Below are 26482 nucleotides of genomic sequence, written 5' to 3'. Positions count from 1 at the left end.
GTTCATGGAAGAAAACAGATGGCACCAAAATAGTGTAATATCGCTTTAATAAAGTAAAATCCCGTATGATAACACACCCCGCTTCCTATCTACGTACAATGTATAAACTTGTAAATGAGCATAAGAATCAAGAGTCAACTTCACCGCTCTCCTCCACACACAGGGGGTCGCGCTTGTGCTGGATGCACGCTGCTGGGAACGCCTGGTCTGATAGGGAAGGTACAGCGGTGGAACGCACTCTTCTCAACTTCCTGGATACGCCGTCGTAATTCTAAGATATATAACATTGAATTTGACCTTTTGTTTATGAATACCTGCTAGTTTGCGTAATCGCAACATTTGGTGGTGTTAAATCATATACTTTCGATCGCGCTATTGTTGCGATCATATGTGCAGGGTCCTATAATTACTTCGTGTCTGCGTTTGAGTTCCCCATGATCTGTCCTCGGCTGACGTCTGCTCCTCCTTCCGTCTCTCGGTACACCAATGAGAACGGAGGTGTGTGCGCGTCATATCCAATAGCCGCTGACCGGGAACTACATAGACACGTAATGTACGCCGAGTAGCCACGCCCTCTGTTGAAGTTCGGATGTGACGAAACGCGTCAGGGCGTGGCTACGACGGCGTATCCAGGAAGTTGAGAAGAGTGCGTTCCACCGCTGTACCTTCCCTATCAGACCAGGCGTTCACCCAGCAGCGTGCATCCAGCACAAGCGCGACCCCCTGTGTGTGGAGGAGAGCGGTGAAGTTGACTCTTGATTCTTATGCTCATTTACAAGTTTATACATTGTACGTAGATAGGAAGCGGGGTGTGTTATCATACGGGATTTTACTTTATTAAAGCGATATTACACTATTTTGGTGCCATCTGTTTTCTTCCATGAACCCCTGCTTGGAGTTGTTTTAAAATCCTTTGCTGCTTCTGGAATGAGGTTGGAGGTCCAATCATGATGATATGTGTCAAGGCTATTTTATATTGATCTTCTGGTGAGTTTAAACCCCAGAGGGGAAGTGTGTCTCACGTTTGGTGAAAATTGGAAATCGGTGGAGGGTTTACTACCATTCCTTGAAGAAACATTTCAAATCAGCACCTTGAACTTTATTTTTGATTCACTGATTTATGGACTTTCTTTCCAACACCTTTTATCTACATGTTTATGCATAGCGCTGTTTTATCATTTTTTAAACCTATATACACTGGTTTTATTTTGATTGATACTTTGTTCTGATGTATCAAATTCACCTCTTGTTTTATCAACTCCAATTCCCTGTTGCCTCCCTGTCTGTTCTTGGATATACCAACTATTGGGGTCCTTTCACACGGAGCGGACCGTTTTTGTGTCCGCTCCGTGTGTCCGCAAAAGCTCAGCGGGGATCATCCGTCATCACCGCTGAGCTGTCGGCGGATAGGGCGGTCCCCACACACAGTGCAGAGACCGCCCTGTCTCTTCTCCGCTCTCCCCTATGGGGAATCGGATGCAGACGGACCGTCTGTCCGTCTGCATCCGATCCGCCAGACGGAAGAAAAATAGGGTTTTCTTCCGTCCGCAAAACCGGATCCCGGTGGACGCGGATGGTCGCGGACGTTAGCGGATGCTCCATCCGCTAACGGACGCGATCCCATAGGGAACCATTACAAACGTAAACGGACTTGTAATAGGCGGACGAGCGGAGCGGACGTGTGTAAGGGGCCTTAGGCCTCATGCCCACGGATGTTTTTACAGCCACTTTTATGAGAGTTTTTTGCAGGTTAAAAACGGCTCTCCATGTTGGCCTATGGCCTCATGCCCACCATAACGTTTTTGAGCTGTAAATGACATAGCCGTTTTTAAGCTGCAAAAAAAAACAGGACCAGTGCGTTCTGAAGCTCCAGCGTTAGAGCTGTAAAGAAGTCAGACGCCGGCAAAGGGTGTTAAACGCGATTTAACGAGGCTTAACGCTGTGTTAAGCCTCGTCCGGCGTTTCTTTCTCTATTCAAAATCAATGGTTCCCTATAGGGAGCCCATTGATTTGAATAGAGGTCGCACCAGAAGTTGGATCAAGATGATCCGACTTGCAATGGGACTCATGTGCGGAGAATCTTGAGGGGAAACCCCGCGAAAATGTAAAAAAAAAGCGTGAGGTTCCGCCAGGATACCGGACCCTTCGATCTTAAGGGGAACCCCCACACCAAAAAAAAAATGGCGTGGGGGTTCCCCCAGGATCCATACCAGACCCTTATCCGAGCATGCAGTTCGACAGGTCAGGAAAGGGGGCCACGTGCCCTCAACATGAAGGGGCGGGTTGGTGCATGTTGATGAGGACAAAGGCCTCTTCCAAACAACCCTGGCCGTTGGTTGTCGGGGTCTGCGGGCGGGGGGCTTATCGGAACCTTTAATAAGTGGGCCCCCAGATCCCAGCCCCCCACCCTATGTGAATGAGTATGGGGTACATCATACCCCTACCCATTCACCTGGGGGAAACCAGCGTAAAAAAAAAAGCACTAGACAGGTTTTTAAAGTAATTTATTTGGCAGCTTCGGGGGTCTTCTTCCGACTTCTCCGGCGTCTTCTCCCGTTATCCGGTGCCTTCTGCCAGGCTCCTCCGCTATCTTCTTCCAGCTCTTTTACTAGCCGTGGCCTGGTCTTCTCCGTCGTGTTCTTCCCTTTTTCCCTTCTTCCGACGTTGACTCAACGATCTCCCCCGCTGTAATGCCGTGTGCGCGGTGCGCAACGATTTATATAGGCATGGGGCGTGGTCACCGGGTGATGTCAGCAGTTAAAGGGATAAAAAGAAATGTGCATACATTTGTAGAGATGTAGTTCATATATGTTTTGTTTCATTTTTGCCATGATATATGCTTTAACCACTTCTCTCCGAGGTGACGGCATATGACGTTGCAGACTTTCAGTGGGGAGATCTGAATGATTCCTGAAGTCACAGGCATCATTCAGATATAATTTTTCTCAGCGGGTGATTCCCTGCACCATACGAACAATCATAGCGGCTGAATGCTTGATTGTTCTTACAAGCCCCCCTCCCATCGCCCAATGCTTCTACCAGCTTGTCTGTGCAATTCACGAGCCGGAGAAGGAACCTGCTGGTGCCGGAAGTTTACCATAGATAATCCAGCGGGCAAGATAGCCCCAGGAAGTCTCTATGACTTCACGCCTGGCCTCTGCATTTGAAAAAAATGTCTGGGAAGCCAAATCCTTTATTTTATCTTTTTCTAGACCCCAGATCTCGCTGTAAAGAGGACTTGTCATGCCATATTCCTATTACAAGGGATGTTTCCGGGCAGCACAGTGGTGTAGTGGTTAGCACTTTCGTCTGGCAGCAAAAAGGGACGCTGGTTCGAATCCCGACCACGACACCATCTGCCTGGATTGAGTTTGCATGTTCTTCCTGTGCCTGCGTGGGTTTCCTCTGGAAAATCCGGTTTCCTCCCACACTCTAAAGAAATGCTGCTAGATTAATCCGATCCTGTCTAAATTGGCCCTAGTATGTATGATTGTTAGGGTTGGTTGTAAGCTCCTTGAGGGTAGTGACTGATGTGAATGTACATTGTACATTCACGGTGCTATAAAAATACCTGAAATAAATAAATGAATGTTCCAAGAGGTAAACGTATCCTTTAAGCCTTGCCACTTAGTGGATGGTGGGCTTGCTGGGGGCTTTTAGCAGCTGGAAGGTCACAAATTGCATAGCTGAGGCTGAATAATATAACAGAATTAGTCTGTTATTGCAAATGGTTGTAAAACTAGTTGGAGAAGACATCATCTGTGCTGATAGGATATTTTCATTGTATTAGGAGTAAAAGTGTTAAAAAAAATATGTAAAAAAAAGTGTCAAAATAGAAAAATAAAAAAAAGTGCCCGCGAGCTTGCACGCAGAAGCGAACACATACGTAGGTCACGCCCACATATGTTCAAACCATATATGTGAGGTATCGCTGCAAACATTAGAGGGAGAGCAATAATTCTAGCGCTAAACGGGTAACCTGTAAACATTTTTAAAGCCTCGCCTATAGGGATTTTGAAGTACCGAAGTTTGGCGTCGTTCCACGAGTGTCCGCAATTTTAAAGTGTGACCTATTGGGTATCTATTCGGTGTAACATCATCTTTCACATTATGTAAAAAAAAAATGGGCTAACTTTACTGTGTTTTTTTTATTTTTATTTTTTTTTTCCAATGCATGAAACAGTTTTTTTAATTTTTTTTTTATTTATTTTTTTTGTGAAAAATTGCTGTGCAATTACCATGTGAGATAAAAACTTGCAATGACCATTATTTTATTCCCTAGGGTCTCTGCTAATAAATATATATATATATACCGTATTTTCCGGCGTATAAGACGACCCGGCGTATAAGACGACCCCCTAATTTTCCAGGAAAAATTTTGATTTTGGGATATACTCACTGTATAAGACTACCGCCTTCTTACTGTCTTTCTGGAAGCTGAGGGGGAGCCAGAACTGCTGACAGAAACAGGCTTTTTCAAATCTCACTGTGCCATTACATTACATGCCCAGACTGTGCCATTACATGCCCCCACATTGCCATTGTGCCATTACATGCCCCTCACATTGCCATTGTGCCATTACATGCCCCTCACATTGCCATTGTGCCATTACATGCCATCACTTGCCCCCACTGTGCCTGAACTTGTTGCCCCCCCCCCCCCCCCCAGTGCAATAACACTCACTTTTTTTTCCCCAGCGCTGACAGTCTCCCATGCTGCGATCGCGATCGTGAATGATTTCCGCACCTTCACTGCAGAGTGTTCTGTGATAGGAGGAACAAAAATCTTCCCAGCAGCGCCTCTGTTATGTTTTCCGCCTATCACGGACGTCTTCTCATCTCGTCCGAGGATGAGAAGGCATCTGTGATAGGAGGAACAAAGAACAGAGGCGCTGCTGGGAAGATTTGTGTTCCTCCTATCACAGAACACTCTGCAGGGAAGGCGCGGCTTTGAAATCATTCACGATCGCGATCGCAGCATGTCAGCGCTGGGGAAAAAAAGTGAGTACTGAGACCGTACCCGGCGTATAAGACGACCCCCGACTTTGGATGCATTTTTTTGCATCCAGAAAGTCGTCTTATACGCCGGAAAATACGGTGTGTATATGTATGTATATATATATATATATATATAGTGTGTGTGTGTATATGTATGTATGTGTGTGTGTGTGTGTGTGTGTGTGTATATATATATATATATATATATATATATGTGTGTGTGTGTGTGTGTGTGTGTGTGTGTGTGTGTGTGTGTGTGTGTGTGTGTGTGTGTGTGTGTATATATATATATATATATATATATATATGTGTGTGTGTGTGTGTGTGTGTGTGTGTGTGTGTGTGTGTTTGGGGGTTCTGAGTAATTTTCGAGCAAAAAAAGCTGTTGGTCAGCGGAGGCCAACAGTAGATGTAGTTCATTCATTCGCAGAACTCTGTGAATGAATGATGTAGCCGTGTGGGAATGGAGAGGGAGGGATCAGGGGGAGACTAAGCAGGAGCTGGAACATGTTCCAAAAGGTGAACTAAACCTTTAAGCCTTTCCACTTAGCGGATGGTGGGCTTGCTGGGGGCTTTTAGCAGCTGGAAGGCCATAAATTGCATATAGCTGATGCTGAATAATATAACCGAATTAGTCAGTTATTGCAAATGGATATAGAATTGCAACACGGCAAAGGATTTAAACCAATTGATATAACAGTGTCTCTTGATGTGGTAAAAATGATTCCATTACCAGTAGAAGTTAAAGAGAAAACCTCTGTGCTGACATTTTTCTTGTATTTTTTTTTTTTTTTTTCCATCTACACAGGATTGCCGGGTGGTGGTACGAATCGATTCCTGGGAGTCTACCTCTCTGTATCCTAATGGACACTTTGTGAGAGCATTAGGACCCATTGGTGACCTGGAGACAGAAATTCAAAGTATTCTGGTGGAGAATAGCATTAGTGTGAAGCCTTTCTCCGAAGCTCAGGTCAGTGCTCCTAATCACGAATGGTTGAGGTATAACCTTCACAGTGTTATATAATACAGTGGAACCTCGGATTGCGAGTAACAAGCGTTTTGCAATACGAGCGCTGTATTTAAAAAAAAAAAAATATTGACTCGGTTTGCGGGAGTTGTCTCACAAAACGAGCAGGATTCAGGCCAAATCGGTGTGCAGTACCGCGTTTGGCCTGAGGTGGGGGGGGGCACCGGAGCCGATCGTGACCATTTGGGAATGCTCGGAAAGACACGGAAATACTCAGTTTCTGAGGTCAGTGGAGCTGTCCTCTGGTTTTTCTGGCTGTTTCCGAGGCTCTCCACCTCTGGCCACATGCTGTATTACATGCCAATGCGGAACAAATTATTTTAGTTTCTATTGACTTTAATGGGGAAACTCGCTTTGATATGCCAGTACTCTGTATTACGAGCATTCTGGAAAGGATTATGCTCGTAATCCGAGGTTCAACTGTGTAGTTGGTTTCAAATTTTGTAGATTATAATGCCGAAATGTGTAAGTCACTGTATGGCCCAGTTCACATGGGGTGATCACATGCATGAATCGTGCAGGGCCATGTTTTACCAAGACTGGGATGCACAGGTGTTGCATGCATCCCTGTGCTGGCAGCCCCATTGTTTTCTGTTGGGACACGCGTGTCTGTGCGGCTGCTGTGTCCTAATATGACATCCGTGTGAATGCGCGCACCCTGTGTACATTTGGGGACCTGCACCCATATGGATGTCACATTGAGACACAGCGGCTGTGTCCCAATAGACAACAATAAGGCTGCTCATGCAGTAAAGCATGCAATACCTGTGCATCCCTGTCCTGGTAAAACATGGCCCTGCATGGGGCACACATGTAATCGCCCCATGTGATCAAGGCCTATGTCAACTGTGAATGAGGCGCCCCTCCCTCAGTCCATAGTTTGTAATAAAGTTGATAAGAAATATATGAAAAGAAGAAAAAACTCTGGGACTTTTAAGGTGTCAAAAATAGATATAACATTTTTGAAAAAATATAAATGTTATTAACATTTAAAATTCATAAAAATTCCTTGTACTATTGGATGAATTTTATATCCAGATACAAACACTACCGCTCTACATGTTTCACTTCAAAAAGCTTCTTCAGGAGATATTTTAAATGTTGCATAAATTGAATACTAAAAATTTTAACAAAAGAACAGCAAGAGAATAATTGTATAGTATTATGAAAAAATATATATATATTTTGGTCTTTATAATAGGTATTACAAAATACATAATTGTTTTGTTCAATACAATGATATCAAAATTGGAGAGATCGATGAGAGAGAGTATTTTTTTTTTTATAATTATATGGTATTATGAAATATATATATATATATATATATATATATATATATATATATATATATATATATATATATATATATATATATATAATTTCATAATACCATATAATTATTCTCTTGCTGTTTTGTTATATTTTTAAGTTTTCAATTTATACAACATTTAAAGGAGTTGTAAAGGAAAAACATATTTTGCCTAAAATTAATGTCTGCAAGGTAGACGGACAGAATAGTGTAATGATTCTGTTAAAAAACGAGTAAATACTAGGGTTGTCCCGATTTACCACTTTTTTAGGACCGAGTACAAGTACCGATACTTTTTTTCATGTACTCGCCGATACCGATTACCGATACTTTTTTTTAAAATGTCCCCCCATAAATGCAGCCATGTCTCCACAGAGAAAGCCAAGCCCCGCCGCCTAATTAATCAGCGCGGGGAACATTACAGCTTTCATTTGAATAGCTGTGTGTTCCCCGCCGCGCCATGTATAGACACTCCCCCTTGCTCGGATTGGACGGGTGATGTGTCTAAGTGCCCGAGCAAGGGGGAGTGTCCTATACATGACGAGGCGCTGCGGGGAACACACAGCTATTCAAATGAAAGCTGTAATGTTCCCTGCTCTGATCAACTAGGCGGGGGGGGGGGGTTGGCTCTCTCTTTGAGGACTGCTCGGCTCCGCTCTCCGTCCCCTCCCCACCCCCTCTCCACCCGCTCACTAGAAGAAGAAAAAAGTATCGGGTTTGGCATCGGGAGCATTTGCGCGAGTACAAGTACTCGCGCAAATGCTCAGTATCGGTCCCAATACCGATACTGGTATCGGTATCGGGACAACCCTAGTAAATACCTATTAAATTCCTTCATCTATATCACCTCCGGCGTTCTAGTTTCTGTTCTCTCATTCACTTCCTGGTTTGCGGCGCTCGTTCATGTAAGAACTACATTTCCCAGTATGAACTGCGGCACGCCCAGTAATTCACACCTCCTTGAAGTCTCTAACACGTAGAGAGCGTCCTGCCGCACAGATGTAGTTCCCAGAAGGGGGCGAGCACGTCACTGACCACCGCAGTAAAGCCTCCCTTCACGGTGATGAGTAACAATCAGACAAGCAGGAAGTGAACAGAACAGAGAAGAAATAGAGCAACTTCTGAGCAAAAACGAACAATGAGGAAGTGAAAAGAGGAATGTCTGCAGGTAAAGGATGCTTATTATAAAAAAAAAATTCCTTTACAACCCCTTTAAACGTCTCTTGAAGAAGCTTTTCGAAGTGAAACGTGTAGAGCGGTAGTGTTTGTATCTGTGTATAAATTGATCCAATAGTACAACAAGGAATTTTTATGAATTTTAAATGTTAAAGCGGATGTGCCATGGGGAAAATAATATTAAAAGCCAGCAGCTACAAATACTGCAGCTGCTGACTTTTAATATTAGGACACTTACCTGTCCTGGAGTCCAGCGCTGATCGCAGCAGAGCACGAGCGATCGCTCGTCTCTCTGCTGCTCCCCCCGCCATCCACGCTGAGGGAACCAGGAAGTGAAGCGCTGCGGCTTCACTGCCCGGTTCCCTACGGCGCATGCGCGAGTCGCGCTGCGCCCGCCGATTGGCTCACACGCTGTGTGCTGGGAGCCGAGTGTTCCCAGCACACAACGGGCGACAGACGGGAAGTCAGAAAAACCCGTCTTTCGCCCGTAGCGTGTGGCCGGAAGTGGGTGCAGATACCTGTCTGTAGACAGGTATCTGCACCCCCCTCCCCCCTGAAAGGTGTCAAATGTGACACCGGAGGGGGGGCGGGTTCCGATCAGCGGGACTCCACTTTAGGGTGGAGAACCGCTTTAATAACATTTCTATTTTTTTCAAAAATGTAATATGTTTATTTTTGACACCTTAAAAGTCCCAGAGTGTTCCCTTCTTTTCATGTACCTTTCATAAAAATTGGGATGTGGTGTCTAGTCTGATCTCGTCACCCTGCCCTCTTAATTAATTTTATAAGAAATATGTTGGTTCAGAGCCAGTGCTGTCACCTGGTGTGGGATAAAACACGGTGTCTTGACCCCCAAATTACAAAAATTACAGACCATTGCCTCTCTCTACAGCTGGCAGAAATGCCCACAAACGGTCCAGAGAACCCATGGCAGGTGGCACCAGAAGAGGGAGACCGACATGATCTGCGCAGTACTCATTTGGTGCTCAGTATCGACCCAAAGGGCTGCGAGGATGTAGATGATACTTTGTCTATTCGGGAACTCAAAAATGGGCACCTTGAGCTGGGTGTTCATATTGCAGACGTCACACACTTTGTGAAGCCAAACTCTTACACGGATATGGAAGCAAAAGCAAGGTCAGTAGAAGTAAAGCATCAATGTTACCTGGGGCTATACGTTACAATGGGTGGGGGAATCTTGTCCAAATATATTAGTGGCACTATCCCCAATTTTAAACAGCAGAGAATTACCCAAAATGAAGAGACCATGGGAATAGGGGTTATAACCCCTTCCCACTGACAGTATGTATATATGTGGCCCTTCTGAACTGGGATTTTTTTTATCTGCTGTGGGGCCGCATATATGCTTATCTAAACTCATGCTATGGTCGGCAGGGGGCACACACGCATGCTTGCCCTGAACCTGGAAGAAATGCCCGAAGTACAGGTACATGATTGTGCCTGTACCTGCCGCCAGCTCACTGTGTATTTACAGGGTGGCAAAGGACCCTCTTTCTCCCAATAGGTACAGGTCCTGGACTTTGTGTTTTTGTCTTCATCTATCTAACTTTGTATCCAATATGATTTTTCTTATTGTACAGAGCTACAACATACTACCTCGCTGATCGTCGCTATGACATGCTGCCTTCTATCCTGAGTGCGGATCTATGCTCCTTGCTTGGAGATGTTGACAGGTAATGTGGAGTCCACCAAAGTATAGACTTATAATACACACTGTACACTGATTTCTCTGTAATAAAGTCCCTGATCTGCTGAACTTCTTGACTGTATAGCATTCCTGGTGCCAGAGCTGCAGCCCTTTTGATATAGGATGTGCGGCCCTTTAACCTAATCAGTCTGTAGTGGGTATATTAATTGATCTCTACTATCCTTATGTAACCTCTTCCCAGCTTCTTATTGTCTTCTGCAGCATCCCCCCACCAACAATGTATCCTGTCCTTACTCTCTGACCACCAACAGTGTATATCCTGGCCCCCCCCTTGACCCTCATCTCCTCTTATTAGGTCTGCAGTCTCTGACTGTCCTCTCCAGCATTACATCTATTTTATGCAGGCTTTTGGGGATGTCAAGGGCCGCATTTGAGGCATCTTTTAGGGTCCAGGCACTCTCAAGTTGTTGTTGCTGTCTGTGCTCCTGTTGGGGAGATTCCCCTCTCTATTTTCCTAAAGACCAGTTGTCACAGAGACAGAAAGTGAGTGAAAATTCATTATATTAGAGCAAACATTCTAAGGAAACGGACAGTTAATTGTCATTAAGGCTGAGCTCCCTGATATCATTGGGAGTAAACAATGCCCCGTCATTGGTGTCAGTGGGAGGAATAGTGCCCCGTCATTGGTATCGGTGGGAGGAATAGTGCCCCGTCATTGGTATCGGTGGGAGGAATAGTGCCCCGTCATTGGTATCGGTGGGAGGAATAGTGCCCCGTCATTGGTTTCAGTGGGAGGAATAGTGCCCCCATTGTTGGTGTCAGTTGGAGGAATAGTGCCCCCATTGTTGGTGTCAGTTGGAGGAATAGTGTCCCCATTGTTGGTGTCAGTTGGAGGAATAGTGCCCCCATTGTTGGTGTCAGTTGGAGAATTAGTGCCCCCATTGTTGGTGTCAGTTGGAGGAGTAGTGCCCCCATTGTTGGTGTCAGTGGGAGGAGTAGTGCCCCCATTGTTGGTGTCAGTGGGAGGAGTAGTGCCCCCATTGTTGGTGTCAGTGGGAGGAGTAGTGCCCCCATTGTTGGTGTCAGTGGGAGGAGTAGTGCCCCCATTGTTGGTGTCAGTGGGAGGAGTAGTGCCCCCATTGTTGGTGTCAGTGGGAGGAATAGGGCCCCCATTGTTGGTGTCAGTGTGAGGAATAGGGCCCCCATTGTTGGTGTCAGTGTGAGGAATAGTGCCCCCATTGTTGGTGTCAGTGGGAGGAAATGTGCCCCATCAATATCGGTAGATGGAATGGTGCCTAAAGGCAAGCAAAGGGCCACATCTGGCCTGTGGGCTGCATTTTGGAGACCCCTGTATTAGTCACCACAGTTAGGGGTACGAGTAAATCATCCTAATGGGGGGACACATTTTCTGCTGTCTAAGGCCTCTTTCACGCAGGGCGGATCAGTAATGATCCGCCTCCGTATGCTCAGCAGCAAACGCTCCGTTGATCCCCGCTGAGCTGGCGGATGACAGGGCGGTCCCCGCACACTGTGCGGGGACCGCCCTGTCTTTTCTCAGCTCTCCCCTATGGGGCCCGTATGTCCGTGTTCATCCGATCCGCAGACGGAAGGAAAATTAGGGTTTTCTTCCGTCTGCAGAATCAGATCTTTGTAGCGGCGGGCGAGATTGGGTGTCAGCGGATGTTCATCTGCTGACACCCGCAATATCATAGGGACCAATGTATGTCCCTTTTTTCATCCTCAGACAGGAATTTCTATCTATTGGGAGATGTTTCCTGTTGCTTCTCCAAGACAGAAAGTGAAGGGAAATCTCCCACAAAAAAAGTACCTGAGAGGGGTTTGAACCCCTTTTCCCTTCTATGTAAAACGTACAATGTCCCCTTTCCGTACTTTGTAAAGTATAAATGAAGGACGTAGGCGGGTATATCCAATACTGCACAATAAGAGGCAGCGATCCATGAGATGATATTATTCTGGTAAGACGTGGAATCTACTTGTGTCGGGTTACTTGTCTCTGATCATTTCTCTTTGATTAATTCACTTTGTATGTTTCCCATCAGATTACAGTTTCAGCCGCGCTCTTTACTGATTGAAATGCGCCTGGTATTGCCTTCTTGGCTCAATTAAAATGCTAAAAGCTACAATAAAAAGTAATTTGACTAATCCCCCCCCCCCCCCCCCCCCAATGTATTTGTAGAACCCCTTACTCTGCTTTCATGTTACCATTATGATTTATTTGGGGAAATGATTCCCTATTATCCAGCTCTGCTTGTGACAGGATTGCTGTAATAGGTTCTCTATTAGATTATACGCTACTTTCTGTCATTTTTGATACACAGCCAGATGCTATGTTGGTCATCGGCACCGGTTTGCATTTTGATTGGACAACTTTATTCACTGATATTATCACTTGGACAAGTAGAAAAATTTACAACATAAAATGTAGAACGTGCTGCAGCCGCATTTTTTTTGCGATTCGGCACTGCGTCTCTTTACACAGACAAATCTTTCACCGCTCCAGGTGAGCCTCACTTATCATTAAGGGCTGTTGAACCACCAGGGTGCTGGCGATGCTGATTGTAGCAAATAGACGAAAAAAACTCTGGACTGCCGCACTCCAAAATGACTAAAACAAATCAGGTCTTTATTTTCAAATGCACATGCATTCACCGCAAGCAAAAATGTACCTTTTTGCTTGCGGTGAATGCATGTGCATTTGAAAATAAAGACCTGATTTGTTTTAGTCATTTTGGAGTGCGGCAGTCCAGAGTTTTTTTCGTCTATTTGCTACTGCGTCTCTTTAACTGACAATTGTGCGACGTGGCTCCCAAACAAAATTGACGTCCTTCTTCTTTTTTTTTTTTTCTTTTTTTTTTTCACAAATAGAGCTTTCTTTTGGTGGTATTTGATCACCTCCTGATTTTTTTTTTTTTTGCGCTATAAACAAAAAAAAGAGCGACAATTTTGAAAAAAAAATGCTATATTTTTTTGCTATAATAAATATCCCCCAAAAAATATATGTTAACCGCTTAAGACCCGGACCATTATGCAGGTTAAGGACCTGGTCCCTTTTTGCGATTCGGCACTGCGTCGCTTTAACTGACAATTGCGCGGTCGTGCGACATGGCTCCCAAACAAAATTGGACTTTTTTTTTCCACAAATAGAGCTTTCTTTTGGTGGTATTCGATCACCTCTGCGGTTTTTATTTTTTGCACTTCCTTCCATCTCTCCTGGTAGGAAGTGGATATAATACCCTAAGGTCAAAGGCTGCTATGTCCGTCCATGAACTCGGAGAAATTGATTTTACGGTGAGTACAAAAATCCTATTTTTTTTTTTTTTTTTTTTTTTTTTTGGGTGGACCTCCACTTTAAGTTGTCTTTACGGCAAATTAGAACTCCAGCACCCTACAAAGTGTTAAACTCGCAGATCATTGTGTTCATATAAGAATCATTGTGTTCATATAAGTTTGCGTTCCTGTGTCATTTATTTTGGTTGATGTTTGGATTGTCTGCATTGAATGTTTTGTTTTTATGTGAAGTTATTTTAAATCTTCCCGTTTTGTGCCTAGGTATGCGGTGAGTGTAATGTGGGAGTTGGACGGCACGACGTATGACATCAGAAGGGTGTGGTATGGCAGAACCATAATCCGCTCCCGCTACAAGTTGAGCTACGAAGTGGCTCAGCAGCTGCTGGATGGAGATCTGGAGCCGCTAAATACTGACCCTGAGCTTCAGCCGGTTTCTCAGGACTCCACAAAACTGGAGCGTCTCCTGTGGGCGATACGTAAACTGACAGAGGTGGCTCGAGCCGTCCGGACACGGAGAGATATGAGCGGAGCACTGGAACTGGAAGGGGTGGAGGTTCGGATCCAGTTGGGGGAGGAGAATAGCATCGATGACTTGGTTCCTAAGCAACCTTTACAGGTGCATGAGACGATCGCAGAATGTATGATCTTAGCCAATCACTGGGTAGCCAAGAAGATCTGGGAGAGCTTCCCCCAGCAGGCATTACTCCGACTTCATCCACCCCCACGTCAGGAATTCTTTAAAGAACTCAAAGCGTGCGCACAGGCTAAAGGGTTTCATATAGACACTCGGTAAGTAGCATTTATTAAGTACGTCATTTTAAAGTGATTCGAAAGAGCCGGTTCACACAGGGGCGACTCGTCAGGCGACTCAGCTGCCTGACGAGTCGCGCTCTGCTCTATTCAATAGAACCGTTCTAATAGCAGAGACGCAAGACGCTACGACTTTGGGGGCGACTTGCATTGACTTCAATACAGATGTCATTTTGCAAGTCGCCTGTCAAGTCGTCTTGAGATCGCCTTGCCAAATCGCCCCCAAAGTCGTGCCGCCCTTGTGTGAACCGGCTCTTAAGGTTCATTTTTTTTTAATAAAAAATATGTTATACTTCTCTGCTCTGTGTAATGGTTTTGCACAGAGCAGCCCAGATCCTCCTCTTCTTGGGTCCCCTGCCAGTGCTCTTGGCCCCTCCTCCTGCCGATTTCCCACTATAGCAATCTGTTTGCTGTGGGGGCACTTGCGTGTGCTCACTCCCGAGCCACCTGTGTGTATGTGTCCATGTAACGGTCACCACCGTTTACGATATTCCCATTCCATCCCCCACGTCGGCTTATCCGACACAATTTGACGGGGAACGATCCATCCCATTTCCCAGAATAACCGAGACAACACAAGCTCTGGTCTCTGGTTTCAAAATGTATGAACACTTTTAATGGTATCTTAGCTTTCTTATATAGTTACAGTAATCAAAGGAACAAAGACTCTCCACCCACACATCACACAATGGGGGGGCTTCAATCACATTATTTTAGAGAATGACATTCAGAGAAGTTAATTATTCCCCAGACGTCCGGACTCCGATACTAAGTGATTCACCTGCATAATACACATTTCTATGTCCGACGTTTTGGCACCGATTTAACATGACCTAATTACTACAGCTGAGAAGTCACATTCCTTTACTAAACATAATTGACATGCTAATTCCCTACCCCTGAAAGACATCTGACCCTTAGACTGCTAACTCACAACGCATATCTATCATCAATAGCGTCTTCACACAAACAGTGTTATTAGCATACATAATGAAAGGTCTTGGAGAAGACCCAATTAACCCCTTCCTGCCCAGACCAATTTTTAGTTTTCAGCGCTGCGCAATTGCGTGGTCATGCAACACTGTACCCAAACTAAATCTTTGTTTTTTTCCCCCCCACAAATAGAGCTTTTGTTTGGTATTTGATCATCTCTGCGTTTTTTATTTTTTGCGCTATTAACAAAAGAAGAGCGACAATTTAAAAAAAAAAACACTATTTTTTACTTTTTTATTTAATAAATATCACAATTTAAAAAAAAAAAAAATTTCCTCAGTTTAGGCCGATACGTATTCTTCTACATATTTTTGTAAAAAAAAATCGCAATAATCGTATATTGATTGGTTTGCGCAAAAGTTATAGCGTCTACAAAATAGGTGATTAGATTTATGGCATTTTTATTTTATACATTTTTTTTACTAGTATTGGCGGCGATTTCCTTTTTTTTTTTTTTTTTTTTTTTACTGTGACCGTGACATTACGGCGAACACATCGGACACTTTTGACACGTTTTTGGGACCATTCACATTTATACAGCAATTGGTGCTATAAATATGCATTGATTACTGTGTAAATGTGATTGGCAGCGAAGGGGTTAACCACTAGGGGGCGTTGAAGGGGTTAATATGTTCCCTAAGGTGTGTTCTAACTGTAGTGGGGAGGGGACTCTCAAGGGGAGGAGACCGATGTGTTTTCCTCTGTACTGGGAACACACCGCTGACAGGAGGTGGATCTGTGTGTTTACACACACAGATCCACACTCCTGCCGTGATTACTGGCAATCGCGGGTGCCCGGCGGCAATCGCGGGCACCCGTGCCGGGTCACGAGCGTTGCTGTGTGCGCGCCCTAGATCGCCGGAAACACAGGACATCATATGACGTCCACCCGGATCGGCGAAGGGTTCCTGCCGCCGTCATTTCCCTATGGCGCGGTATGGAAGTGGTTAACACCTCAAAAGCATGTGTACTCACATTGAAGGAGACACTCTTATTGACCGGTTGGGGGTCAGAATGAAATCACCTGTAATATGTCCAGATCTCCTGCAATACATGAATTATTAGTAATGTCCCATCTCATGTAATTTATAATTATTTCCCAGTCACCCTATGCCCAAAAGGGGCACAGGGTGACCCTAGACCCAAGAGTCATTAGTGACGCTGGCCCCCCATCCTTCAAAAGTCTTGTTGTCACGGGTCATTCCGTTACAGTCCATAAGAGCTGAGGCTCTTGCGAATCGCAGAATCGCGATCGGGCTCAGGTAAGTATTGGGCCTCATGCACACTGGACGTTAAAATAACGCTCTAAAAACACCAGTAGCTTTGCACTGAGATTTTTACAATGTTTTTGCAGTAGCATTTTTTCGTGTGTGTGTGTGTGTGTGTGTTTTTTTGTTTTTTTTTTATGGTTTAAAAACGTCCAAAAAAGAGCTGCGTTTTTGATTATTTATCAGCATTAAAGCGTTTTTATAGCTCAAACGCCTTTCAGAACCCACTAAATGCCACTGCACATAACCACTGCACATAACCGCCTATGTGTGCATCATCCAGGAAATGAAAGGATGGAGAGTTTAATAACTGTAGAAAGAAAACATCTACAGCCAAAAACAGCAGCTGGAAAAATGTCAAAAAACGTCCCGTGTGCATGAGGCCTTGGGGTGGCTGTGGGGGGGGGGAGCTGCATTCAGAAGGTTTTTTTTAATTTTACCTTCAAAAAATCACCTACCTGTACAACCCGTTTAAATGTTTTAGCTTTCAGCATGTCTGATTCTACATTCTTATAAGAAAATGCTGTACAGAGGAACCTTGGATTACGAGTAGGAATGTCCCGATACCGATACTAGTATCGGTATCGATACCAAGCATTTCCCGAGTACTTGTACTCGGGGGAAATGCTCCGATGCTTCACCCGATACCTGGGCAGTGAGGTATCGGGTGGTGGGGGGAGTTACAAGTCTTCTCCGTGCTATCTTGTCCCCCTCCGTGCCGCTCTCCCCCCATGCTGTCTTTTCCCCCTCTGTGCCGCTCTCCCCCCATGCTGTCTTCTCCCCCTCTGTGCCGCTCTCCCCCCTCAATTTGTCAGGATGGAGAGCTAAACCCGGCTCCTACCTTTTCCGAATGTCCATTCATATAACTGAGCATTGTAACCTGTGTTTACGATGCTTCAGTTTATGAATGGAGAGGAGCCGCCCCCCTCTAAAAAAAAAAAAAAAAAAAAATCACTGTAAAAATATATATTAAAAAACAAATTGTGTAAAAAAAAAATGTAAAAAAAAAAAAAAATACCGCCACTGTCACATGACATTAAAAAAAAAAAGTATCGGTATTCGGTATCGGCGAGTACTTGAAAAAAAGTATCGGCACTTGTACGGCACTTGGTCTCAAAAAAGTGGTATCGGGACAACCCTAATTACGAGCATAATCCGTTCCAGGAGACTGCTTGTAATCCAAAGCACTCGCATATCAAAGCGAGTTTCCCCATAGAAGTCAATGGAAACTAAAATAATTTGTTCCACATTGACATCAATGGCATGCAATACGGCATGTGGCCAGAGGTGGGATGGGGGCGTTGGAGAGACTCGGAAAGGCTCGGGAACTGAGTATTTCCGAACTGCGCCGATCGGCTGTAGCGCCCCCGAGGTTCCACTGTATTTAAATAAATTAAAAATCTTCTGCGCTCAGTGAGATACCCTATTTACAGAGCTGCACCACTTTTTATATCTGAATACAAAGACGTTCTAAATATATAACCCTAAAGCCAGTGCCTTATCGGATAAAAAAAATAAGAATATACATGTATGCAGTATATAAAAAAAACAATCAAAAAGAGCACAATACACTAAATCAATAAGTAAGTGCTAATATAAAGGACAGTTCAACATAAAATATTTGTGAGAAATGCAAAAAACTTTCAAAAGTCCATCCACCAAACAAAATCGTTGTGCGGATTTCTGAATTCACCCTCATCCTCAAGTGGTGGGCGCAGGTACCTGGTCCACCCCCTCAAATGTTGTGTACAAAATAGAAGAGGGGGCAGGAGAACTTCCACTTTACAGCCCCTTTCACGCGATTGGCCTACAAAGATCCACCTGTCCGTTTTTCAGGCGAATCAGAGCGGGCCACCCGTTGACTTTTATGGGCTTGGTGGATGTCAGCGAAGATGTGTGCTCTCGGTTTTCATCTGATCTCCCCATAGAGGAGAGTGGGGCTCTGACAGGTCCGTCTCGGCAAAGTAAACAGAGACAGACCTCTCATCCGCCTGCTCAGCGGGGATCAACGGAGCAATCCCCCGCTGAGCTAATAGAGTTCGCTGAGCGGATCCGTGAAAAGGGGCCCCCATGTAAACAGCAATTTTTTATTTTTTTGTTTTATGCTAAAAAACTACGTTGAACCCCGAACATGTTCCTCCACCTCTGTTATATTTGACACTTTTTGCACCAAAAATACTGGCGCAAAATAGAAGAGGGGGATGGGACAGGTGAACTTCCCTTTTTGGGTGAAGTTCCACTTTAACCACTTTAAGCGGTTGTATACCCGCATGCGCGCGGGAGATTTCATTCCGGCGGCTGCCGGCCCTTTAGCCGAGGATCCCCGCTGCGCCGCTACAATCAGCGGCGCATTGCGAGGGGAATATTTCCTAATCCGTTCAGGTTTAGGAGATATTCTTTATACCTACAGATAAACCTTATTATAGGCTTACCTGTAGGTAAAAGTGGTAGTAAAGTCTTTACTACCACTTTAAGCCCGAGCCTGTTTTTTAGACTCTGTGTTTACACGTTAAAAACAATTTTTTTGCTAGAAAATTACTTGGAACCCACAAACATATTATATATATATATATATATATATATATATATATATATATATAGTTTGTGGGTTCTAAGTAATTTTCTAGCAAAAAAAATAGTTTTTAACGTGTAAACACAACTGCTCGGTGGAATGGTGTCAAATTTTCAACCTTAAAAATCTCCATAGGCAACATTTTAAAAATTCTATAGGTTGCATCTTTTAAATTAGAGGAGGTCTAGGGCTAGAATTATTGCTCTCGCTCGAACGATCGCGGTGATACCTCACATGTGTGGTTTGAACACTGTTTTCATATGCGGGCGCACCTTACGTATGCGTTCGCTTTTGCGCGCAAGCTTATTTATTTTATGAATTTTTACACAAAAAAATAAAGGGTCACTTTTATTCCTATTACAAGGAATGTAAACATCCCTTGTAATAGAAAAAAGCATGACAGGTCCTCTTAAATAGGAGATCTGGGGTCAAAAAAACTTCACATCTCATATTTACACTAAAATGCAATAAAAAATAGAAAAATTGAAAAAAATGTATTTGAAGAAATGACAGAAAAAAAGAGATTTTTAATACAGCTTACCTGTAAAATCTTTTTCTTGGAGTACATCACGGGACACAGAGCGGCATTCATTACTATATGGGTTATATGGAGTACCTTCAGGTGTAGACACTGGCAATCTTCAAACAGGAAAATGCCCCTCCCTATATCACGGGACACAGAGCGGCATTCATTACTATATGGGATGTCCCAAAGCAATGCTTACAATGAGGGGAGGGAGAACATCTCCAAGACAAAAGGATTTAATTTAGAGATATACTCAAATCATAATAAATCCAACTTATTTGAGAAAAATAATCTTAAATTTTAAATTTAACTCAAAAAAAGAGGAGCCCCCGGAATCCGAGGGTCTCAAACTGCAGCCTGCAGCACTGCCTGCCCGAAGGCAGTATCGGTATTCCTTCTTACGTCCAACTTGTAGAATTTTGTAAATGTGTGGACAGAAGACCAGGTTGCCGCCTTGCAAACTTGAGCCATAGAGATCTGGTGGTGCGCTGCCCAGGAGGCGCCCATGGCTCTAGTAGAATGAGCCCTTAATGATACTGGAGGAGGCAACCCTTTCAAGCCGTAGGCCTGAGTGATCAATTGCTTAATCCACCTAGAAATGGTGGACTTTGCAGCTGCCTGCCCCTTCTTGGGCCCATCCGGTAGAATAAACAGGACATCTGTCTTCCGGATCTTCTCTGTAGCTTTAAGATAGGCCTTCATGGCCCTGACAATATCCAAGGTATGCAGCAACCCTTCCTTTCTGGAAGTAGGTTTAGGGAAGAAGGATGGTAATACCAAATCCTGGTTCAAATGAAAACTGGATATGACCTTCGGTAAGAAGGAAGGATGAGGGCGGAGAACGACCTTGTCCTTATGAAATATAAGATATGGTTCCTTACAGGATAAGGCTGCCAGTTCCGAAACTCTTCTTGCGGAAACTATGGCAACCAAAAACACCAACTTCCTTGTCAGTAGAACCAAAGGAACTTCAGCCAACGGCTCAAACGGTTGTTTCTGTAAACTTGACAGAACAAGATTTAAATCCCACGGACAAAGCGGGGATTTAACTGGAGGTTTAATACGTAAGACCCCTTGAAGGAAGGTCTTAACCAGCGAGTGGGTGGCCAGTGGCCGCTGAAACCACACTGACAGGGCAGAAATCTGTCCTTTGATTGTGCTTAATGCCAATCCTTTATCCACTCCTAGCTGGAGAAAACTTAAAACTCTATCTATGGTGAACTTGCGAGGAAGCCATAGCTTGGACTCGCACCAGCCTATATAGGCCTTCCAGACCCTGTGATAAATCACCCTAGAGACCGGTTTCCTGGCTCTGATTAGGGTAGAGATTACCTTCTGAGACAGACCTCTACCCCTGAGAATCAAGGATTCAGCTTCCAGGCCGTCAAATTTAGATGCCGTAAGGCAGGGTGGAGGATCGGACCTTGCGATAGCAGGTCTGGCCTTAGAGGCAGAGTCCAAGGGTTTCCCACTACCATCCTTAGGATTAGTGAGTACCAAGCCGTTCTGGGCCATGCTGGAGCTACCAGAATAACTGGTATGTGCTCCACCCGGATCCTGCGCAGCAGGCGGGGTAGTAACTGGAGCGGGGGAAACGCATAAAGAAGCTTGAACTGATGCCAAGGGCAAACCAGAGCATCGGTTCCGCAGGCCATCGGATCCCTTGAGCGGGACATGAACCTGTCTAGCTTCTTGTTGAGTCTCGATGCCATGATATCCACGTCCGGCACTCCCCATCTTTGGCAGAGTGCTTGAAAGACTTGTGGATGCAGAGACCATTCCCCCGGCCATAGAGTCTGGCGGCTTAAGAAGTCCGCCTGAAAGTTGTCCACTCCTGGAATGAATATTGCCGATATGCAGGGCACATGAGCCTCTGCCCATAAGAGAATCAAGCTCACTTCTCTCTGAGCGGCCTGACTCCTGGTCCCCCCTTGGTGATTTATGTATGCCACTGCCGTGGCATTGTCTGATTGAATTCTCACCGGGAGCCCCTGCAATTTCGACGTCCAAGCCCTGAGGGCTAGTCGAACAGCTCTGAGCTCCAAGATGTTGATGGGTAAAAGCTTCTCTGGCTTTGCCCAAATACCTTGGCGAGTGGAACCATCCACAATCGCTCCCCAGCCCGTCAGGCTGGCGTCTGTGGTCACTATCTTCCAAGCCACTGGGCTGAAAGATTTTCCCTTCAGTAGATTCTGAGGGTCTAACCACCAACACAGACTTTGCCGGACTCTTGATGAGAGAGGCAACGGGATATCCAAGGCCTGTGGCCTTCTGCTCCATGCTGACAGGATGGCTGCCTGCAGGATGCGAGTGTGGCTCTGGGCGTATGGCACCGCCTCGAAAGTAGCCACCATCTTGCCTAGTAATCTCATACATAGGCGAATAGTCGGTTTTTTCTTGCTTAGAACCAGTAGGATTAATTCCTTGATGGCTTTGACCTTCCTCAGAGGTAGGAACACCCCTTGTTGTTCCGTGTCTAATCTCATGCCGAGATATTCCAACTGCCTTGTGGGCTGGAATGTTGACTTTTCTTGATTTAGGACCCAGCCGAACCTCTCGAGGTATTGGACCGTGAGGGCCACTGCTCGTTCCAAGCCGGGAGATGAGTGGTCTATGACTAGGAGGTCGTCCAGGTATGCTAGGATCGTGACCCCTTGGATCCTTAGCTTGGCTAGGATTGGAGCTAGAACCTTCGTGAACACCCGGGGGGCCGTAGCCAACCCGAAGGGAAGCGCCACGAATTGGAAATGACGCGAAGCCACCATAAAGCGTAGATATCTTTGATGTGGCTGATAAATTGGAACATGAAGGTAGGCATCCTTTATGTCTATGGACGCCATGAAGTCGTCCTTTTGGAGTGTGGCAGCTGCTGACCGCACGGATTCCATCCGAAATGAGCGGACCTTTAAGTATGCATTTACCATCTTTAGGTCCAAAATTGGCCTGACATCTCCATTGGGCTTTAGGATGATGAATAGGTTGGAGTAGAAACCCAGCCCCTGTTCCAGGACTGGTACCTCTACTATTACTTCCTGGGAAAGTAGATGATCTAGAGCCTACTGAAGACTGTAGTATTCTTTCTGGCCACTGTGTGTCCTCAGCGCCCCGTGCTTCACTCCAGTCCTTCCTCCCTTAAGCCAGAGAAATGAATGAGCTGTGGCATCTAAGGAAGGGCCGCCCCTTCCTTTAAACCACTGACCCGCCCTTCCCCCCCAGCTAAAACGGCGCCAAATGCGTCTATAACACGTGCACGCGCACCGCGCGCGCGCCCGCCGACGGGGGGGGGGGGGTTGGGAGGAAGGGCCTCTCTGTTCCTGCAGCCGCAGGCCTGGAACACACGAGGAGGTCAGCGTTTTGCCTGCCTTGCAGGCATGAGGGAGAGGACTGGATAGAGCATCGCCTGGAGGCTTGCAGGTAAGCATAGCTCTCTGACACACACATACACTTGTACATAAAAGGCCCCACTCACAGCTTTTGCAACACTACCAGGGAGGTCACTTTTTATGGGGAAATATAACATATAGAGCCATCCTATCTTCATGATATGTGACTGGTTTGCCATATGCAATGCATAACCTTTAGGCATGTCCCCTGTGACCTCCCAGAAAAAACTTGCTAAGAGCCAAGCCCCGCAGGTTTTTTCCCCTTACTTACCTGCTCCATGCCGCAGGACTTTGCCAAGCAAGAGGTCCAATCTTCCCCCATCTCCGTGGGGATGTCTAGACCTTCAGGCCCTGGGAACCTTCTTCTTCCATGAAGGATCCACTGTCCTGGGCCCATACAGCACCCTGGCAAACAGAAAACATTAGGCGCCCCAAAGGCTTTCTAAGTTCTGGGCCCAGGGTCCAGCTCTCTTAAAAAGAAAGCATTATGGGCTATACCCCAAGGGTTTGGGGTCCGGTTACTGACCACTTTAGCGCGCAGGCTTTTTTGGACAGAACCGGTAGCTCACCTAATCCCAAGGATGCGGAGGCAAGCTAAACCATGACTAACACCTAAGACACTGGCGTAAAAACTGAGGTACTCCTCCTATGGGAGGGGGTTATATAGGGAGGGGCATTTCCTGTTTGAAGATTGCCAGTGTCTACACCTGAAGGTACTCCATATAACCCATATAGTAATGAATGCCGCTCTGTGTCCCGTGATGTAACGATAAAGAAATGTGCCTTTCAAGAAGCATGGGCAGATGTGACGTTTTGACTATGCTATGCTATGGAGACAGGTGGGGGCCATCTTCCCCTCACTCGTATCCATGGCAAGCAGCGAGAAGGACCGATCGCCTCCGCCGCTACCAACGGCTCCGGTAAGCGGCGGAGGGCGCGGGAGAGCGGCGGGAGTCCCTCACCCGCCGCCGATAACGGTGATCTCGCGGAGAATCCGCCGCGGGGACCACCGTTATCGTTCACAGCATCGCCGCCTGAAGAGATGGGTTAATGCCTCAGGTCAGCAACTTCTCATTTCTGACGGCTCACATTGTTATAGCTAAAGTGGTACGCGGGACTAACAACCAATCGTTGCCATAGTTCAGAGGTTGGCAGATTTGTACCTAACAATATATGTTTGTATTTTTCTCAGGTCTAATAAAACTCTGGCCGATTCCCTGGATGAGGCAAATGACCCTTCTGACCCTCTGGTGAATCGTCTGCTGCGAACAATGGCCACACAAGCCATGTCCAACGCTCAGTATTTCTCCACCGGATCGCACTCTGAGGAGGAATTCTATCACTACGGTGAGCACCACAGTGCAGTAATGTGTGCTTTTCCTTTCTCATCACAGATTGACAATTGGTGTGATTAACCACTTCAATACCGGACACGTTCACCCCCCTTCCTGCCCAGGCTAATTTTCAGCTTTCAGTGCTGTTGCACTTTGAATGACAATTATGCAGTCGTGCAACACTGTACCTATTTTCGGGGAAACACGGTATATGTACCTTAGTTTCTGCTATAAAATTTTGCAAATAAGCAAGGGCACTGATAGACGGGAGCACTAAAAGGTGGTACTGATGAGGAGGCACTGATAGGTGGAAGCACTAATAGGCAGTACTGACGAGGAGGCACTGATAGATGGAAGCACTAATAGGCAGTACTGATGAGGAGGCACTGATAGATGGAAGCACTAATAGGCAGTACTGATGAGAAGGCACTGATAGGTGGAAGCACTAATAGGCAGTACTGATGAGGAGGCACTGATAGGTGGATGCACTAATAGGCAGTACTGATGAGGAGGCACTGATAGGTGGATGCTCTAATAGGCAGTACTGATGAGGAGGCACTGATAGGTGGATGCTCTAATAGGCAGTACTGATGAGGAGGCACTGTTGGTGGCAGCACTAATAGGCAGTACTGATGAGGAGGCACTGATAGGTGGATGCTCTAATAGGCAGTACTGATGAGGAGGCACTGTTGGTGGCAGCACTAATAGGCAGTACTGATGAGGAGGCACTGATAGGTGGCAGCACTAATAAGCGGTACTAATGAGGCACTGATAGGTGGCAGCACTAATAGGCGGTACTATTGAGGCACTGATAGGTGCCAGCACTAATAGGCGGCACTGATGGGTGGCAGCACTAATAGGCGGTACTAATGAGGCACTGATGGGTGGCAGCACTAATAGGCAGTACTGATGAGGCACTGATAGGTGGCAGCACTAATAGGTGGTACTGATGAGGCACCGATAGGTGGCAGCACTAATAGGCGGTACTGATGTGGAGGCACTGAATGTGCTGACAGGCTTGCCAGTTAAGGGCAATACTTTCCTCGCACAGAGCGTTTGAGGAAAGGCGAGCCCATAACAGGCAAGTGATACATTAATACTTCCCAAAAACTCATATTGAGCGCAATATGGCAGTCATGTAAATGATGGGAATTTTGTTCTGGTGATTTGTACTTGTAAGGGTGTCTCGCAGCACACGTGGTGATCACTGGATTCACTTCAGAGGACGTTTGGTCTTTTGTGGCACTTCGGAGGAGTTTCAGTTATATATTGCACTGTAGCGCAGTCGTTTCCAGCCTTTCGGGCCTCCCGGACCATGAAACCCACGGCCCAATAACTTGAAGTTTACTTGCCTTTATACAAACAATGTTCCAAGAAAAGATGAGTTGTTGCCCACGTTGAGCCATAAAAGATAAGTTAATATTGTGGTCTATGACTGTTTTTATTCCCCATTCTTGGCTCCATTTAAAAATGATATATATATATATATATATATATATTTAGAAGAAACTCTTTGTTTTGTTTTTTTTAACTTTGTATAATTTTATGCATCTTGAATTTTGTATGATTTTAGGTTTGGCCCTTGACAAATATACCCACTTCACCTCACCTATCCGCCGCTATGCTGATGTTGTTGTACACCGGCTTCTCCTGGCTGCTATCCACAAGAGTACAAAAGATCATCTGCTTGGAAACAAGGACCTGGATGAGCTATGTCGTCACATCAATAATCGCAACCGGGTGAGCGATTCACAGGCTGCGCGGGGGTGGTTGACCTATCAGGACGATGTCCACAGCAGGGCTATTTCTGTATGTTCCCGCCACTCCAAGACCCCCCACATTCTCCTTCGCCCTGCGGTGGAGCTTACAGATGCAGGATACAGCACACACCACAAGCCTCCCACCTATGGCCCTGGTGCCCAACCTGCAGCCCGAGGGACCTCATGGTATATAATGTACGGCCCTCGGACCTCAGCAGTCTGTAGTGAGAACATTGATTTGGGTAATGCCATTGATCTCTACCAGCCTCATGTAACATCTTCCCAGTTTTGTATTGTCTTCTGCAGCATATCCCCCGCCAACAATGTATCCTGTTCTCACTCTGACCC

The 26482-nt window shown here is 45.6% G+C and overlaps 1 protein-coding gene across 1 annotated transcript in view; it reads left to right on the top strand.

The window, feature by feature from the left end:
* The window catches only part of DIS3L (DIS3 like exosome 3'-5' exoribonuclease), an 89277-nt gene that overhangs the window by 52818 nt on the left and 9977 nt on the right, over positions 1–26482 (top strand). The window contains exons 9-14 of the mRNA XM_040342264.1: positions 5807–5968; positions 9403–9647; positions 10112–10204; positions 13750–14277; positions 24233–24387; positions 25948–26114. Of these exons, the coding sequence (XP_040198198.1) occupies positions 5807–5968; positions 9403–9647; positions 10112–10204; positions 13750–14277; positions 24233–24387; positions 25948–26114 (1350 nt within the window). The remainder of the gene's footprint in view (positions 1–5806; positions 5969–9402; positions 9648–10111; positions 10205–13749; positions 14278–24232; positions 24388–25947; positions 26115–26482) is intronic.

The sequence above is a fragment of the Rana temporaria genome, chromosome 3 (assembly GCF_905171775.1).
Source record: "Rana temporaria chromosome 3, aRanTem1.1, whole genome shotgun sequence".
NCBI classification, from domain to species: Eukaryota; Metazoa; Chordata; class Amphibia; order Anura; family Ranidae; genus Rana; species Rana temporaria.
This window is presented reverse-complemented; position numbering and strand designations above follow the sequence as displayed.